The sequence below is a fragment of the Ambystoma mexicanum genome, chromosome 3q (genome assembly GCF_040938575.1).
Source record: "Ambystoma mexicanum isolate Mex_15411 chromosome 3q, UKY_AmexF1_1, whole genome shotgun sequence".
Taxonomy (NCBI): Eukaryota; Metazoa; Chordata; class Amphibia; order Caudata; family Ambystomatidae; genus Ambystoma; species Ambystoma mexicanum.
This window is the reverse complement of record NC_090926.1, coordinates 455,187,852-455,207,471: the sequence shown is the minus strand read 5'-3', so window position 1 is coordinate 455,207,471 and position 19,620 is coordinate 455,187,852. Positions and strand designations below refer to the sequence as shown.

The 19,620-nt window shown below is 43.7% G+C and overlaps 1 protein-coding gene across 10 annotated transcripts in view; it reads left to right on the top strand.

Annotated features, from left to right (window-relative positions):
- The window catches only part of LOC138582666 (protocadherin gamma-C3-like), a 1,158,828-nt gene that overhangs the window by 323,377 nt on the left and 815,831 nt on the right, over positions 1 to 19,620 (top strand). The window contains exon 1 of one of the 10 annotated variants that reach the window (XM_069654163.1): positions 6,626 to 9,136. The exons of the other annotated variants lie outside the window; for them this stretch is intronic. Coding sequence (XP_069510264.1) covers positions 6,716 to 9,136 — 2,421 coding nt within the window. The 5' untranslated portion in view covers positions 6,626 to 6,715. Of the gene's footprint in view, positions 1 to 6,625; positions 9,137 to 19,620 lie in introns of those variants that run through there. 10 annotated transcript variants of the gene reach the window in all.

Here is a 19,620-nt window from a genome sequence, read left to right as displayed (position 1 = left end):
GGAAGTGTCCAAGAGGTAGTGGCTTGTTATGGGGAACTCATTGCATTGGGTGATGTCATGGACCACAGAGTCTGCTGTGTCACAATCTAGCAAGGCCTGTCTTTACTTGTATGAGGAGGCTTGCATAGATTCTACCATCTCAGTGACCCTTATTAAAATGGAAATTATGCTAAATTCAAGCATGTGGGCCCCAGATTTCTTCACATTCAGATTACTCATTGGATCCACTGGCCTTTCCTTTGGGTGGAATTTATAATGTGAATGGTAAAATTGTGTCCTATAAATAAAGAGCTAAATTCATGTTTTAAGTGGGCATTGGATAAGAGGATATTGAAATTAAGAGAAGGGAATTATGATGGTGAAGGAGTGGTATGATGGAAATGTCAGAACAACAAAATGTAGGTGGGCAAAGTGGCACAAATTGATGGAATAAGAAAATGGACGAGGAAGACCAGAATGCAAACATGAACTGACAATAATGATGCAAGTGCCGGCATAAAGTGCTTGAATAAGATTCATCGAAAAAGAAGTGTCAGTTGCCAACATGCATTGGTAAAAGATAGACAGGGGAGTGTGAACAAAAGGAGATAAACAACCAATAATGGTTAAAGTCAAAAGCTCAAATGTAGCAAAGGGAAGATCCCCACGCCCTCTCATCGGTTCTCCAGCTCAGCTCCAGGCTCCTACACCTTCCGTCCTCCCAAAGTTGAGACTTTTCCTAGAGACAGAGAAACCTGTGCTCAGTCCTAACTATGTTATGGCTGTATTCACAGTGCATTTTTAGAACACCCACAATGTTGCTCTACATAGATGGTGTGGGCATGTTGCACTGGAGCTGGAGAGAGATTGGGCACATCAATTCACGATAGATGAGCTTGTACTCAAGCTGATATGCATATTTGTTTGATCCAGATCACCCCAGCTTCCTCCTTCCAGAGCGCTCGCTCAGTGCTTTTTACGCAGCCTGTTGGCCACTAGTGTGGGTGGGTAATGACGGGGCATTACGCTCACGATATAAATGTGTTGATTGAGTCAAGCAGTAATTATGCTAAGGACGCAAAGAAAATTCGAAATATTTACAAGCCGGCTAAAGACTGGATGACAGCCAGTTGGCTTTGTTTGAACAGTGCGAAGACTGAGATCCTTATTTTTTAAATTTCTCCATTGATGGCAACTGCATCAAAACACAAGACAAAGTTAAAACACTGGGTGTGGCACTGGACTGCTCGCTAGGTGCTGATGCACAAGTGGATAGTGTCATTAAAAAGTCACAATATCACCTCTGACTATTTAGACTGGTGAAACCTTATGTCACGAGCAGAAATTGCAAATTCTTAGTGCAGGCCACATATATGCCCAGGCTAGATCAAAGCGCTCCTTGGTGGAGAAAGTAAGAATTGTATAAACAAACTACAAACCCTTCAAAATGACGCTGTGCGAATCATCAAAAACAACCCTAAAATGAATCATTTTACTTCTGGCAGGAAGGAACTTCACTGGCTGCCAGTTGCATCCAGGACCTTTTTTAAGAAGATTACATTTACGCACAAATGTTGGCATGGATCCGCACCTGCGTATCTTAAAGAAAGTCTCACCCTGCAACCACATTGGAGAACAACCAGTTCCAACGACACCTTTCGGCTGATATGCCCTACGGTCAAGAGAATAAGGGGGAAGGGACGCTCCTTCCCTGTCCAGGCTACACATGCTTGGAATGGACTGCCAGTTGAACTGCGTAGAGAAAAGTGTCTCCACACATTTCGCGAATGACTTAAAACCATATTATTTAATTGAGATTGTCGTACATCCATGCTGATCCTCTAATGGAATTGCCTGTCCTCTGTTGTACGTTTTTCATTGATGTGCGCCCTGATGCCTGCAGCGCGTTACAAGCAATAAAATTAAACAATGAATAAATAAATAAATAAGCTGCAGGTACCCCAGCAGTTCCCATTGTTCCTGATGGATTAATCACAACGAGAATGGGGTCAGTTCAACTCACTGTCAGAATACATTAGGCAAAAGGTATTACATAACTGCATACGCATATTCTACATTGATCCCCAAGACTAATGCATTTACCATCCCTTACTATGCATTGATGTCTACCCTAACCCAGAAATAATGTCTACGTATGATAGAATATAGACTAGCTATTGTCCCAGCTCCTTCTATTATTAAATACACATTTATAAATGCAAATTGTCACCCAAATTGTGCAACTGTTCTGTATCAGTGCAGTCACTATTTACTTGTTGATGTTGACAATAGTAACTATCTTGTCTCTCTTGCAAAATAGCCTTTCACCCTAGACACATTGAATTATAGTGACCTTCATTCTGCCTCACTGAGATGGAAAGCGTTGCTATATGTCTCCCGTTCATAAATGAACAAGCAGGTTTCATGACTATTGTAAATGCACTTGAATAAATGTGGTACCATATTATACATGAAGTGCTTACTACGCGAAGCAAAGTAAAGCACTGTCTGCAAAACATTGTGACCACCAGTGCCCTTTTGTATTACAAGAGGTGATTTCCACCTCTTTTAGACACCACAGTCAGTGCGTAACCGAGGCTTTCCTTACAACCCCAGTGGGAGATAGTAATGTTGTGTACGTGCAGGCAGGAGTACAGGACCACCGCTGTGCAAGATTTGCTTCCCTATGGTGAATGAAGGCACACATTATACACATGGCTGCCATGTGTGCCTGCCTTTCCTTGCTGGCTGCAGTTACCATACTGTAACAAGTGGGAGGATTCTACTCTAGGTATAAGATGTATTTTACACTCAATGTATTCTACATCCCCTCACATTATCATGCTCTTTTGCAATTAATATCAGTCCATCAGTCCTGAGTCACTGATGGCTTAAATAAATATTTATTAAGCCTTATTTTACTGACATCAACTACTTTTCGTGTGTGTGCCAAATCTTGAAAAGTATGGTGGTTTATGAGGATGAGTTAGATATCTCCGAGAAGCCTCCTGTGTCCCGTGACATAATCTCTGCCTACACCCCCACTACTACAAACATTGTTTTCACCAACCAACCCATGAATAACCTGAAGCTACGAAGTGAAGTTTTATCTGCAGAATGGAAGCATGTACTGCTTCAGCAGTTTTAGTCTGTTACCAAACTAGGAAGAGGGCCGTTATTACAAAAGTAGCATAGTTGGCTTGTGTACAGTTGAGCTGTTGTTTCATTATCTACACCTCCCATAATTTGGCGATCACAGTTCAGCATGTGCTAATTAATTCAACGTTCCACTGTGGACATTCTGCTTCCTCACCTTGAGTGACCCCGTCATTGGGCATCAAGAAATGCTTGAGCCAGAGCAGAATTTTAGCTGTCACTGCAGCACTCAATTAAAGGGAGTACAAGCGTTTCAAATTCCCTTCCTGTAAAATAGATTTCTGTGACACTTTACAGCCCTTAATAGATAAGTAACTGCATATGGCACTATGTTTACATTGTGCAATAATGGGGTTAAACCCATTTGCGCGAGAACCTGTCTGTACGTTAATACTTATTTTAAAGCACAAAACGTTTTTAGATGCATTTTATAAAACTGCTTAAACGGTTTTTCTGCAGCACATTTGAAGCTGCATATTAGGTTAACAGATTCTAAATTATGTATGTATCAGCAACAGGAAAATCTCTTACATTGGATTAAGCAAGAGGAAGGTAATAAAGGGGACAAAAGTCAGTGACCATGCATTATAAATAATAAAATACCCCTACCTTATGTTCAAATATTATGAGTCACCTACAAGTTCTGTGACCTTACAAAATCGCAGGTGACTTGTGACCTTACAAAGGAAGTCTGCCCCTAAACCTGTTCCTATCAAACAATAAAATAAAAGGCCAGATTTATGTTTGTTTGATGCAGTCATGCGCAGTAGAGACTGCCCTCTTCGCCTCTTGTCACTGCTAGAGGGAGCTGTTGCCTAACGAATTAACACCCTGATAATTTCACTCAGCCCGTCTACACAGGCTCAGGCTTACACACTAGTATTAACGATATTTGATCACCGAGCTCCAAGGAGACTTGCAATATCCGTATAATGTACAATAAGGAATACTGTATCCCATGTATTGCATCAAAATAATGCCATGTTCCTCACAAGTTTTCTATAAACTATCATCTATCATCAAAATGGTTCCTCCATTTAAGCAAAATGGAGAGTGTTCAGTATGTTACAGGAAACTTCATGCCTCCTAAACCACTTGGGAAGTAGTAGGGAAGATGGAATGGACAGAGAGTAGAGGTGTGCATTGGTTGGAGCAAATACAAGGCAAGAGACCCATCAGAGGTGATGGATGGAATGGAAAGTGTAAGCTTCAGTCCTTTTCCGAACTTCATGTAGTGTGGCTCCATCCAAAGAGGCACAGCGAGAGAGAGCCCCAATGGAAGAGCTTTGGTTGTGTAGAGACCTATATACAAAATTGTTGGACTTGACAGTGTGAAGAAGTAGGGTGGTTTCCTTTAGGCCGGCTTGTATAAGTGGAACCATCTCTTGAGTAACCTGTGGGGCATTTGTGCAAAACTTTGGCCGCCGAGCAGAACTTTGTAAATGTGTCCATCTTTTATTGAAAAATAATGAAGAGCTAGCAGAGAAGGTGAGATATAGTAATTTCTTCTTTAAAATTGAATATGAGGTTTGCTTGACGGTTTTGTACCCTTTACATAACTTTCCTGGAAGACCTCCATAGATAGTGTTGCAGAGCTCAAGATGTGACTTTAAACTACAGGGTCAGCTGCAATCTGTTGGAGCAGGAGCAGCCCCCCACCCTGAAATCAACATCCTTTGAAAGAGGTACAAGCAGGTAGTTCCCAATGGTGTGCAGCCATGATATGAGGAAAGGTATAAACCACTTTTCCAGACGGAACTCTACATTAGGGGTCACTGTTCGCTTTTGGTATGTGTTTGGGTCCTGCCTATCACCTTTTATTCTCAGGGCACCCCTGCAGCATACCTGCCTAGTCTCTGGGTTTAACCTAGAGATCCTGTTTTTTTACGCGGTTGTCTGGGTCTCCGGGGAAGAGCGTGGAGTCTCTGGGTTTTCTGGGAGACTCCAGATGGCCCACCGCACGGCACTTCTGTGCTGACGGAATGGAAAGCTTCAGATCAGGTTTCCAGACATTCCGCAGGGGGGTCCAAGCACATCGAGGGATTGACTTCTTAATGGGTCACATTGTTATTAATGAGTCACTCCTCCCACACCACAAGGGGTCTTCGGCGCAGCGCAGCAGCCACACCACTCAGGTGGGTACCGGGGTCATTATGCAATATTCAGCCAGATGACAACCCCGGCTCTCATGGTGGGACCGGCCCCCTAATGGAATGTTTGTGCTCTCAAAGGGTGTTAATGAAGGCAAGAGTGGCAAATCGAAGAACAGCTCTGCAGAATAATAAAGGCCAAAAAAGTCAAAAGAAATTGCAGCTATTTTAGTAACAAAAAAACAATATTTCCTATTTACCGGCTTCCTCGGTTGCTTAGTCTTAACTCCACAAACCATTTCAACCATAGCCTTTCAGATTCTGTCCAATTTATTAAAAAACGAAATTAACAGTCTCTAGCATGCAAAAATGTGGGCGGCGCGGGTTGGTGGAGTCTTGGGAAAGGGGGGCGAGGCGTCTGGTGACATGATCTTCTGGGTTTTCTTTTAGCAAATGTAGGCAGGTATGCCCTGCAGCACTGAGAAGAAACCTGCGGATCAGAGCTGCCATGACCCCAAGCATGCTGTGTGTTCGCGAGCGACTGGAGATTTTGTTAATGAGACAAACATCTATGAGATGTGCGTGGTACAGCCTGTCTGTGCTGTGCCATGTGCAGGACGGAGATTGGGATATCTGGCATCTAGTGATGTCTAACATGAAAACACGCATACTCGCCCCTGGAGGGCCTCTCTGGTATTGTTGAGACACTAACAAAGCCTCAGCTGAGTGACACTCAAGAGTTGCAGCAGAAGACGTGTTGTGTCCTGTTAAGTAATGAATGACCCTAACAGCGTCCACGATATATTTGCATTTTAACTAAAAACCAAAGTGGATGGTTTACTCATTTGCATTTTATGGCTTGTGAGCTGTATCTTCGCTATGACAAATAAGTATTTATGTTCGTTTTTAAACAAAAAAATAGCACTTATCCAGAGTAAAACATGTATGCAACGTGGGATTCATCACAAACCCCGCATCTATCAAGTAACACAGCAGCTGGACCCCGGGGTTCTAATTGGGATGCACAGGTAATGTTCCTGCAGCAGACAGCAGCACCTGCCCTTTATAACAGAGCTCGAAGACATACCCTTTCTAAACAAGAAGATGGGCACACGCCGTGTGGGCACGTGAGGAGGCATGCATGGGTAGCTTCCTTTACTTTGCTGCGCCTTGAGCACGCCAGCTTACTAGAAAAGAACAAACAAAAACAGGTCTGTAACCTTCTCTTCCCAGCATTTCACTGAACGCGAGAAACTACAATTTTAAACTGTAACACTGAGCGGCGCTGTTCACCAACCGAAGAGAGAAGACAGCGCGAAAACGAGCTGGTCACGTGGAACAAATACGCATACAGGACTGAGAGTGGTCTGCAGATCGGCAGAAATCTCCGGGAAAGGCTCAGTCCAAGTTTGGCAGAGCTTCGGTATAGTCTTCCAGCACAGAATCCTTGAACTGAAGTGACAGATAACAGGAGGGACTTCCCTCTCGCCATGGCTTGGACACCGAGAATAGGCTGCGGCCCCCGGGCTCCTCTGCTGCTCGTCGCTGCAATGCTGACAGTCTGGGGAGCCGCTTCTGGGCAGCTTCGTTATTCCATTCCCGAGGAAATGAAGAAAGGCTCTTTTGTGGGAAACGTGGCTCTGGATCTGGGGATGGACCCCCAGGAGTTATCAGAAGGGGGAGCCCGCATCGTGTCCAGAGGTAGGAAGCAGTATTTTACTCTGAATGCAAATAACGGGCATTTATACATCAGCGAACGGATTGACAGAGAAAGCATCTGCGTGCACGTCGCTGAGTGCACACTAAACGTAGAGATCATTGCAGAGAATATCATGAAAGCGTATGCAGTAGAAGTAGCAATTAAAGACATAAATGACAATTTCCCCACGTTTATTGATGATGAAATACAATTGGAAGTAAATGAAAATACAGCCCCTGGCACACGCTTTGTGCTTCCTGGAGCACACGATGCGGATGAGGGTGTTAATTCTATTCAGAACTACGAGCTCAGTGCAGACAAACATTTCACCCTTAATGTAACTGTTAGAACTGACAGCACAAAATATGCACAACTTGTCCTTCAGAAATCCCTGGACCGAGAGGAGCAGGAATTCCACAGCTTAATCCTCACAGCCACGGATGGGGGGCACCCGGCCAGGTCGGGCACAGTGCGGATACAGATACATGTTCTCGATGCCAATGACAACGCCCCAGTGTTCGACCAGCCTGTCTATAAGATCAGTGTGTTAGAAAATGTGCCTAAAAGAGCTGTTGTTGGCACTATTCGAGCTACTGACATTGACCAGGAATTAAACTCGAAAATAATCTATTCATTTGATAACATTAAGGAGGTGGCTTTAAAGAAATTCAGCCTGGATTCAAAAACCGGAGAACTATCACTGATCGAGCAGCTTGATTTTGAAGAAACTGAATTTTATGAATTTGAGGTCAGGGGAAGTGATGGGAGCCTATCATCTCGCTGCAAAGTTTTGATAGAGGTCATTAATGTGAATGATAACAGCCCAGAGATTTTGATGTCATATGTGCTCAAGCAAATTTCAGAAAACAGCCCAATGGGCACAGTCATAGCACTTCTGCAGGTATATGATAGGGACTCTGGTGTCTTTGGTAAAGTTACATGTTTCCTGCCTCCCCACCTCCCCTTTCAGTTAAACAAGTCAATTGGGAGTTATTACAGTTTAGTAAATGACGGACTGTTGGACAGAGAACAGGTTTCACAATATAACATAACAATTGCAGCCACGGACAGTGGAGTTCCCCCACTGTCTAAAACTGAAACTATCAACCTTCATATTACCGATGAAAATGACAACCCACCAGTCTTTGATAAAGTGTCATACAGCGCCTACATAATGGAAAATATACCTCAAGGCTCTTCTATTTTTGCTGCCAAGGCAACAGATTCGGATTGGGGCAAGAATGCCAAGATCAGTTACTCCATCGTTGATGGACACATTGGGGATGTGCCATTGTCTTCCTACATCTCCATTAATTCTGAATCTGGCGTCATCTATGCACTTCAGTCCTTCGACTTTGAAAAGTTCAGAGATTTTCAGATCCAAGTGAAGGCCCAAGATGGCGGCTCTCCAGCTCTGGCGAGTAATGTCACTGTGACATTCTTTATACTGGATCAGAATGACAACACCCCTGAAATATTATACCCCTCAGCCCCCACGGATGGCTCCTCTGGGGTGGAGATGGCTCCTCGCTCCTCTGAGCCGGGGTATCTGATCACTAAGGTGGTGGCTGTTGATGGGGACTCTGGGCAGAATGCCTGGCTCTCCTACCAGCTGCTGAGGGCCACAGAGCAGGGCCTGTTTACTGTAGGTCTCCACACTGGGGAAATCAGGACCGGCCGCCCTATTCTGGAGAAAGACGCCATTAAACACTATCTGGTGGTGTCAGTGAGGGACAATGGACAGACTCCTCTCTCTGCCTCAGTGACAGTCACCATAGTGTTGGCTGACAGTATGCCGGAAATGCTTCATGACGTCAGTAACCCTTCAGCTCCCACAGACATGGAGTCGGACCTCACTCTGTATCTGGTGATTGCTGTTGCTGTTGTTTCCTTCTTGTTCCTTTTCCTGATCATTCTGCTTGTGGCCATCAGGCTTCATCATTGGAGGGAGTCCCAGCTCTCTGACTCTTCAGGGGTTAATTTCCATTCACTTCCCGCCTCTCAGTTTGTGGGCATTGATGGGGTCAGAGCTTTTCTACAGACATATTCTCATGATGCCTGTTTAACGACTGACTCTGGGAAAAGTCAGATTATGTTCCCAATTACCAGTCATTCCGACACCCTTTCAGGAAACCAGAATGATGAGAAACAAGGATGTCACCTCATTGAAGATTTTTTAAGCATAGGTAAAGAGGAGCAGCCTTTCATTCAGGTATGTGTTTTTTCTTCTTCTTTTATGTGATATTTCCTCTTCATACTAGGCTTCCCTGCTCTTTGGTTTATGTGATTTATCAGTTGGTGATAATAGACAACAGCATTGTGCTTTCATACTATGGATTACCTTTTGATTATTAAAGTATTGACAGACAAGTAAAGTTGTCTTCTTACCTCTTTCTTCTGTCCTTAAATGTAATGTTAAACAAGAGGGGTAGAGCACCTCCATGAGAAGGATCATGGGTCAAACACCCTGTTCTATGGGATTTCTCCCACTCAGGAGGGTGTACAACCACGTTTTACCTCACTGCACCCTTCACCCTTCACAGAGGAGAAATAGCCATTTGCATATCAGTCTGGTGCCACCGACAAGGGCACCCCAGCACAAAAATGCTAGGCATTCTCCTCTGAACCATAGGACCATCAGCAAACCCAGACACGTGTTTCAGCCTTGTTGGGCCTCCTCAGTGAAGTGAAGCTGAGCTTCTCCAAGGCACATTGAGCAAGGGGTCCACATCTGGATTACCCTGGGTAATTTAGGGTGAAACCCCAAGTTTTACAAATTGCACAAGGGTGTAATGTTTTGCATTTCCTATTGGGACTTATCTATCGGTATGTAATAATAATCAAATATGATAAATATTATAATCATTTTATCCAATTATAATCTAATAATTGGGGTATCGAAACCTGTATTTTGTGGGAATAATCTTGAAATATGCTTGAAAAGCGTGTCAGCCAACTAAGAAGCATCCGGCAATCTTTTGGTCTAAAGCACAGTTTAGCAACAGAATATGTTCAGTACCTTGATCAATGGTCCCAACCCTCCAAATACTGTAGCTCTTACATTATTTTCTTGAAATGGTGGGAATGTAGTCTTGGAAATAATCAATGAAACGAGAATGATTGGATGAATAATAAGCTCTCTGGTACAGAACAGTTGTACCTAAGCTCTGAATCCACGCTTTGTCACATTATAAAGTTGGCATCACTGTTATTGTTTTTGAAACTGCACATTGATTTTTGGAAAGTAATGTAGGTAAATGTGTCTATTTTACATAAAAGGATATGTTTGTGAACAGTCATCTGCCAGCTTTCTTCCTGCACATGCAAGTGGCTCTTCAAGGGACCTCTAGGAAATCACAAATGGCTTTCTGCCTGGTACCCCTGCCACCACTCCCATTCAAACCCACGATTGCAATGCGTGTTTTTTGTGAAACGTTTCACTGTTGTTCAAATGTACTAACATTGGAGACCTGGGGAATGCAGATATAGACTGGGGTAAGTATGGGATTTACCGTCACCAAAAACCACTGGTAGGTACTTTCATGATACACCTCAATCATACCGTCCAAAATTGTGTCCGCTATTATCTCTGCGTAGCCAAGATTGTCAGAAGAGTATTACACAGAAGCCAGCTATATTGCCTAGTGTTCATATGTCTCACTACTACCAACGACACCCTAGCTTTTGTCAAACCAGCCCAGCAGGTGTTTGACCCCCAGAACAATGCATTGGGGCCCATTTACCTGGTGAAAGTGTGTGCTCGCCTCAAAAAGAGGTGGTGGCTTGGCATGCTGATTCCAGACACAAGGCATACCTGACCTATCATCCACTGCATGCCTCTACATCCCCACTGCCTAAACCTGGTCTACAGACTTCGGGCACCATGTCATCAATTATTGCGGGGAGAAAGAGCTTTGTATTCCATAGTAACTATCTGAGTGAATGACAGCGCACCGCCACTAGCATCAGCCTCACTTTCTTTAAATATGATATTTCTAGGAAATAGTTAAGCTACCAACCCTGGGAATCGGGCAGTTAATCAAATTTAATCTTAATGGTGATGTTTTCATTTTCAAATGGATCCTCCTGGTCATTACCAAATGTAGGACACCAATGGGTCCCAGGGTTATTTATCCTACAATCCCTGTTCTCTGTTCCTTTATTGGCCAAGGCTCTTTTCAGTTCTCCAGATCCGCCACTGCCATTGCCATGCAGTTATTAATTCACGGTTCGTCTAGATTCTGAGTTCTCTCAGCTGACACTGAATCATGTGGCTGCCACAGACATTCTGCTTTCTGCAAATGGCTCCAGGATAGGGCACCATTCCCGAAATGCACATGTTAGCAATGAGACCTGCTTAAAACTGCTTGTGTATCTTCATGCACATCAGTGGATTTCTGAAATGTTACGATTCTTATTGAAAACCTTTGTATTTTGTGTTTTAACATCTAGAAATACGTTCTTACACGGAAAGAGTTCATATTGCCATTTTCTTATTTGTAGCATTCGTGTAATCCGTACAGACAGTTTAATCACATACCGTCCTCAAAAGGCACTACTTTTTACACATATAAGAGCAAGAATTAGACATGTTTTAATCATCCTTCGTTTATAAACTGCTAACAAAATGAACACCAGGACATTAGATGTATTCTGAAAAAGTGCTGGAAGGCATTCTTAGTGATATGTGATAAGCTTGACTTCTTTTATGTTGCCCATCCCTGCCGTGGGGGCTCAGAAAGCGGAGAGAAAGGCAGATGTACCCTGGGGTTGTGAGGATCTGGGCTGGAGGGCAGAGGGCACCCCTCCAGTGAACTATGCATATATACAGTCCATGTCATTAGTCTATGACCAGCCTCCTGAAATGTCTGTTCTACATCCCACCCATAATACAGGTTGAAACTCTGAAACGAATGTGAACGCTGTGCCTGAGCTGGGGCAGTGCAAGGCAGGCAGATCAGGCAAGGCAGAAGGGACGTCTCCCAGAGGGGTAGCACATTTCTCAGCGCCTACCTCTGTCTAGCAGGGACATGCAGAGAGAAAGGCATTTAGTGTACTCCCAAGCATGTCCATTTAAAAGGATGTTGCTTTATGGCGAAAGGGTATGCCAAATGTTTTGGAGGGTGTGCTGCTGCCTAAAAAGCATGTACAAAGCATTGCATCCATGCCTTTTTTTTGCACTGTGATTTTTATGGAATTGTTTGGCAGAGGGAGCGCATGGATCATAATTTCCAAACTCGCCACCCTGTCCATTAGGTCAAAAAAATCTGACCACCACTCCACCCACTTGCAAATTGGATACGGGCAGCGAGTCTAAACATTTCTATAGAATCCACCTGTTTTCTGTACCTTTTATACAGAATCTATAGGAATCCATGTTAATGCTGATACATGGCAGGCGGCATTGCAACTCTCTTTAACAATGGCGTAATTTAAAAATAGAAGCCAGGTTCCACCTGGATTTCCATGTTAGATTTACACCATCTGTCAAACTTAAGCAACAGAGCTTGGAGCAGACTGCTTGTAAGCAAGTGCATTTGCATACGGTCCCCTTCTTGCTATCTCTGGGGCCGACCCAAGGGACCTCCAACGTGATGTTTAAATGTACTGATTCCCCTTCAGAATTGTTCCTAAAACAAAATGTGCTGTTTTTCCTATCTCCCTGAGTGATGTCTCACACGAGCAGGATAAATCCTTTGTGAATTGCGACCTAGGTGTTTACACATGTACTTCATTGCATGCAAGCAGGGGACCTATGACGTGTATTAGCTACTAGTCAATTTCAACAAATGTGGCATAAACATGAGAGAGTCCCAAATGCTGACATCAGTGGGTAGTGTATTGCATTATGAGTGATATGAATGCACTAACTAAAGGCTAAACATGTGCTTTGGGTCATTAATAGCTCAAGAAGCACCTCTTGCTAGTTGTATTGTGTATTTACCATGCCTTCTCACACACTATACTGATTACCATGTTTTCTTCTCAATTCTCATGGCCCTACCAAGACGTATTTTACACAGGTCATCAGATGAGAGTGTAAAGATAAGGGAGCCAAAGGGATTCAGAAATGTCTGGTAGAAAGTGTAAACAAAATGCCAACTAAAGTGCAACGGAAACGAACAACACATGGTTTGGAGGCAGGTGTAAGAGAGAAATAAATGCAACTGGAAGGCCAGCGTGGGTAAAAAGAAGAAGAAATGGGTCTGGTTGGAATACCTCTTCCATAGAGAAATGCAGATGTCCCTTCACGGTTATACCCGCTGTGACAGCTGCCTGAGAGTGGGTCCTCAATGCCATATGTATTGCAAGTACTGACAACTGACATTCATGCTTCAGCTGAAAGTCTTATACGTACATTGGATCAGCTTCTATCGGAAAAGCAGGACTTTTAATGAGAAAATAAAATCACATTCCCTTTGTGAATTTTAACAGGTATAAATATGCCAATTTCTTATCATGTATGTGTATGTGGGGGAAGTTAGGTATCGGGGTATTGGGTCAGGGGGTGGAGTAGGAGGAGGGAATTAGGTTGTGGGGGGGGGGGGGGTGAGGAGAATCCTCCCATAACATAAACATTGTCAAATTCTGGTTGACCAAAAGTGCACGACCAAAATGAAGACTTTCAGCTGAAGCATGAATGTCAGTACTTGCAATACATATGGCATTGAGGACCCACTCTCGGGCAGCTGTCACAGCGGGTATAACCGTGAAGGGACATCTGCAAGCATTTTAAAAATGAGAAAAAAGTTCATACTGAAATGTGGTAGGCCCAGGACCTCCGTCATATGGAGACATCTGAATGCTTTGGCTACTTCTTTGACTAAAAGGTCTTCCTGAGTGTTAGGGATCCTTGTGGGTGACAACCTAACTGTACATGAGTCGAATCTGATGCTTTTGGTGATTCACTCATTGATAGTCACAGAGGCTCGATCCCCTTCAGTTTAAACAAATGAAAAACATGTTCAATGTATGATCAGTTGTGCTGCTATGCCTTCATATGTACACGTTGCATGCACCTGCAGATATGTTGGGCCCCAACATCGAAATACACACGGCATTAAAACATCTACATGCTTGACATGAAGAAAGTCTAGATTCCTAACAATTGGCACATCCTTGTTTCGGCGTTGTTAAATGCATACACTCCCATGGTTTGTGTTCCCATTCAGTCTGCTGGCCTCGTGTTTGTTGGAATAGTGTTCTGAATTGCCAAACGTTCCCAAAATGAATTAGTGTCATATTTTCCCACCCATACATTGACTGATTGATCGATGTTTTGTATTGCTTGGTTCAGATCTTCAAATTGTGTGGCATTTGACATGGTGCGCTTTGAATGCGTTCATTCCTAGGACGGTCTGATGGGCTAAGGTATTCCGTGTCCATGTAAAGTCTGCAGTATACCCGTTTCTCGAAGGAAAGAAACATGGATCGGTGGATGCCATGTTTTAGCACTGAATTCAGGCCCTGGAGGAAGAAATGCTCATTTCTTAAAAGCCCTTCTAAATGTGTGTGACTTATTGAGCCTTCTGGAGGGCCTTGTCTATGTTATGAAGAGTGTTTTTGTAATTGTTCTTGGTTTGTTTGTGAGACTTCTCTTGTAGAAGATGTTGTACAGCTTGACTAGCGAGATCTGCACTCCCTTCTTTTCTGATGTGCACTCGTTGCTTCCAGTGTATATCTGCATTAAGTACATTAAAGTATTGAACCCTTCAGTTTAGGGCCTGCTCATAACACGCAGCCCGCCGCTCTCATGGAGATCGACAACATGCTGCAGATGAACTGGATATGGAACGAGTAGAGTTGTTTCATGTTGCATGTGAATGCCGCACCTATACCCGTACTGTCTAGACTAGGTTATGTTTGCTGTCAGTCTTGCCCATGGCTTCCGCATTAAGTACATTAAAGTATTGAACCCTTCAGTTTAGGGCCTGCTCATAACACGCAGCCCGCCGCTCTCATGGAGATCGACAGCATACTGTAGATGAACTGGATATGGAACGAGTAGAGTTGTTTCATGTTGCATGTGAATACCGCACCTATACCCGTACTGTCTAGACTGGGTTATGTTTGCTTTCAGTCTTGCCCATGGCTTCCGCATTAAGTACATTAAAGTATTGAACCCTTCAGTTTAGGGCCTGCCCATAACACGCAGCCCGCCGCTCTCATGGAGATCGACAACATGCTGCAGATGAACTGGATATGGAACGAGTAGAGTTGTTTCATGTTGCATGTGAATGCCGCACCTATACCCGTACTGTCTAGACTAGGTTATGTTTGCTGTCAGTCTTGCCCATGGCTTCCGCATTAAGTACATTAAAGTATTGAACCCTTCAGTTTAGGGCCTGCTCATAACACGCAGCCCGCCGCTCTCATGGAGATCGACAGCATACTGTAGATGAACTGGATATGGAACGAGTAGAGTTGTTTCATGTTGCATGTGAATACCGCACCTATACCCGTACTGTCTAGACTGGGTTATGTTTGCTTTCAGTCTTGCCCATGGCTTCCGCATTAAGTACATTAAAGTATTGAACCCTTCAGTTTAGGGCCTGCTCATAACACGCAGCCCGCCGCTCTCATGGAGATCGACAGCATGCTGTAGATGAACGGGATATGGAACGAGTAGAGTTGTTTCATGTTGCATGTGAATACCGCACCTATACCCGTACTGTCTAGACTGGGTTATGTTTGCTTTCAGTCTTGCCCATGGCTTCCGCATTAAGTACATTAAAGTATTGAACCCTTCAGTTTAGGGCCTGCTCATAACACGCAGCCCGCCGCTCTCATGGAGATCGACAGCATGCTGTAGATGAACGGGATATGGAACGAGTAGAGTTGTTTCATGTTGCATGTGAATACCGCACCTATACCCGTACTGTCTAGACTAGGTTATGTTTGCGTTCAGTCTTGCCCATGGCTTCCGCATTAAGTACATTAAAGTATTGAACCCTTCAGTTTAGGGCCTGCTCATAACACGCAGCCCGCCGCTCTCATGGAGATCGACAGCATGCTGCAGATGAACTGGATATGGAACGAGTAGAGTTGTTTCAAGTTGCATGTGAATACCGCACCTATACCCGTACTGTCTAGACTAGGTTATGTTTGCTGTCAGTCTTGCCCATGGCTTCCGCATTAAGTACATTAAAGTATTGAGCCCTTCAGTTTAGGGCCTGCTCATAACACGCAGCCCGCCGCTCTCATGGAGATCGACAGCATGCTGCAGATGAACTGGATATGGAACGAGTAGAGTTGTTTCAAGTTGCATTTGAATACCGCACCTATACCCGTACTGTCTAGACTAGGTTATGTTTGCTGTCAGTCTTGCCCATGGCTTCCGCATTAAGTACATTAAAGTATTGAGCCCTTCAGTTTAGGGCCTGCTCATAACACGCAGCCCGCCGCTCTCATGGAGATCGACAGCATGCTGTAGATGAACTGGATATGGAACGAGTAGAGTTGTTTCATGTTGCATGTGAATACCGCACCTATACCCGTACTGTCTAGACTAGGTTATGTTTGCGTTCAGTCTTGCCCATGGCTTCCGCATTAAGTACATTAAAGTATTGAACCCTTCAGTTTAGGGCCTGCTCATAACACGCAGCCCGCCGCTCTCATGGAGATCGACAGCATGCTGCAGATGAACTGGATATGGAACGAGTAGAGTTGTTTCATGTTGCATGTGAATACCGCACCTATACCCGTACTGTCTAGACTAGGTTATGTTTGCTGTCAGTCTTGCCCATGGCTTCCGCATCACTAGTGCGGTGCCTTTTCATTCCCCTTTAGAGCTGAGAATAATGCACCTGTTTCAGTCTATGCAGCTTTTTCATTTGGGGCCACTTTAACCTTGTTGCACTTTTTGTTTGGACGGCTTCAGTATTCATTCTCTCGGTTTGATTTTAGTTTTATGTAAAATATTAATTGAAATAACACATTCGAAAAATGGATGTGGAAAGGGAAGTATGTATTAAGAGAAATACAAATTACTTGCAAATTAGGTCCCACCGAAGATGACTCATTCTGGTGTCCCACAGGAAATGTTGTTTCCAAACTCCCATTATTTGCTTAAGAAGTCAATATCTTTAACCATATACAGGGTGGCTGAAGCTGCGTGTTGGCTCGTGGGGGGCATTTCAAAGTGATGTGTGGGGTCCACCTTACCCAATGCTGGGACAAACCGTCCGAGACAGCTGTGGGTGCATAGATTATAATACAGACATGTGCATAGCACCAACCCCTGCGTGTGTCTTCCTTCTGTGCAAAATCCTAGAAAATGCAATAGAGGGAGGCGGCAAGGTGGGAAGCACTAACATGCTGCTGGATCCTGAAAGGGAAGGCAGAGGGGGAAGCTTGAGTATGCCAGCAAAGGGCACCCTACAGTGATCGAAATATGGATTTGATGAGGAGGAGCAATAGCTCCTGTGAATCGGACAGCACTCACTATGCAGGATCTACCTCTGGGCAACCAGGGGCTAGCACAAGCATAATAATAATAATCCTCATCATCCTCATCATCATCATCATAATAATAACACAAGGTGAGTCGCAAATTCAACCTCCACGCCATAAATATGTCTACATTTGTACACAACAAAATATGCTTTAAATATCTCCTACATGTCTTAATGCTCTTTTATACACATTCCCAAACAGGTAGAGTTGATGTCAGGGAGATATGTTTGAATTATAACCACTGGCCTGGAGAGTCACATGTAGCTCCTGGTAGCTAGTTGTATGACGCTAACCAAGCTCTTCTGGGCTACAAGCAGGTGCTAAACAGCCCCCAGCACATGGTAATTTGGAACCCTGCCCTACACTTTGCACGTTGCAAAGTGTGCATTTAATGTACTGAATTAATTAACTAATATCCAGCTCTGGGCCCCCCCATGGCGTGAGGTCCACTTCAACTGAAAAAGTTGAAAGGCCCTGACACAGTCCCTGACCATATGACATTCTAAATCATAGTAGATTGCAGGACCTGCTATAGCGCAGCTTACAATGGGGGCTACATTCGCTATTTACTTATATGCTCTTCTTCTTTAGCCTATTGTTCGGTTCCACTCATGTATAACACCCCAGGCGTGATGTGCCTGAGAATAAACCCTTTTATTTTGAAAGTAAAATGCTTTACTTCAAGTGATGTCCCTTGGCATGGACAGTCTTACAGTAATAAAATAGCAACGGTGATATTTTGCAGCTATTTAAATAGTAGTATATAACAAAAACTGAACACATCCAGATATGTAAAATCTCCTGTTTCATTGTGGTCTTTTTGCGAGGGCTCATATGTAGTAAGAAATTGATAAATACACCAAAACATAGTTTATTGTGTGACCTTGGACATATGCCACCATGAAAGCCATGTCACGCACAACTTTGATCCAAAATGAAATAGATGCTGCTATGCCAACCTCTTCAACTTGGGTCTGCACCGTTTAGTTTTGTGCAGTAATAAAACAAGGCAGATACAGTTTCGGGCCAGCCACAATGTCTGGAAAACAATTCATATTGGAGAAAGAAAAAAGTTCCTACTGTGAGCCAAGTCTGTGTTCAATCCTGGCCCAGGTAGTGCAGTGTAGCTGGGACTTGTAAAGGGCATCTTGTTACATTCTTGGGGGGGCACTGGCTGCTGGGTCCTGCATGAAGAGGTGTGTGATGGGCCATTGGCTGTAAAGCAGCGGCGTCGCTCTGCATGCACTCATACCTGCAGACTTGAATGAACAGGTCTTTCTGGGCTTGTCAGCTTTTTATTAACCGGGTATTTGAGGGTAGGCAGTCGTATGCTGCAAGAGACACCATGCATTGTTATTATTTCACGTTAGAACTCTGGTGATGTGTCGTGGGTGGGGAGAGCCTAGTGTGTGTCCATCTGGAGAACCTTTGAGGAAGTGAGCAAAGAAAGCAAAGAAAGAAATGTCTTACTCTGGGGATTCACTGGAACATGTCCCGTGAGGACTGCTTCCGGGCAAACCCCCAAACATTCCAAATACCAAGCTATTCGGTAGCTTTTCAAAAACCAAAATTGAGAGAAACAAGTATGTTTCCTAATTGAAGATTTTCTAAATATAAGAAGAGGACCGCCACAGGTTTGGGGTAAATTCAGCTAGTTTTGTAGCACATTGAGTTCAAACGATAAATACACACTTTTTGAGTAACATTTAATATCAGTAGAGCTTATCCCAAAGAAAAATGCTGTGACCTGTACATTTGCTAACTGAATTTCCCACGAAAAGAGAAGTAGATATTTTATTTCACTGCAGGCCTTCTATATGTACATGGAATGTTTAGGAATGCCTAAGTGTGAATATGTATGTGTACAACATTGGCCTATAACAAGACTATAAGAGAGCCAGAAATAGGCGTACATATTATTAAGACAAAGTGAGCTCCTTACTATTCCAGCCCACAGGTAAAATATTGTATAAATAACAAGCAAACTACTTTGTAAACGAGGCTTGTGAATGGTGGAAAACATGTCCATCAGATTCTGAAATTAACAATGTCAGCTGGACTGTGCCCCAGCTCCCATGAGATGTGTGCAGTGCTTTAAGTGGGAGGATAAATCGAGGGGGGTGCTAAAAAAGAGGGGTGGTCTTCATGCTTGGTCTGGCTCACAGGGTGTGTGGCTGAGTTATAGACAGGCAGTCACACTTAACAATCAATCTCCCTCTCCCCTGCTGAACAGCTAATAAA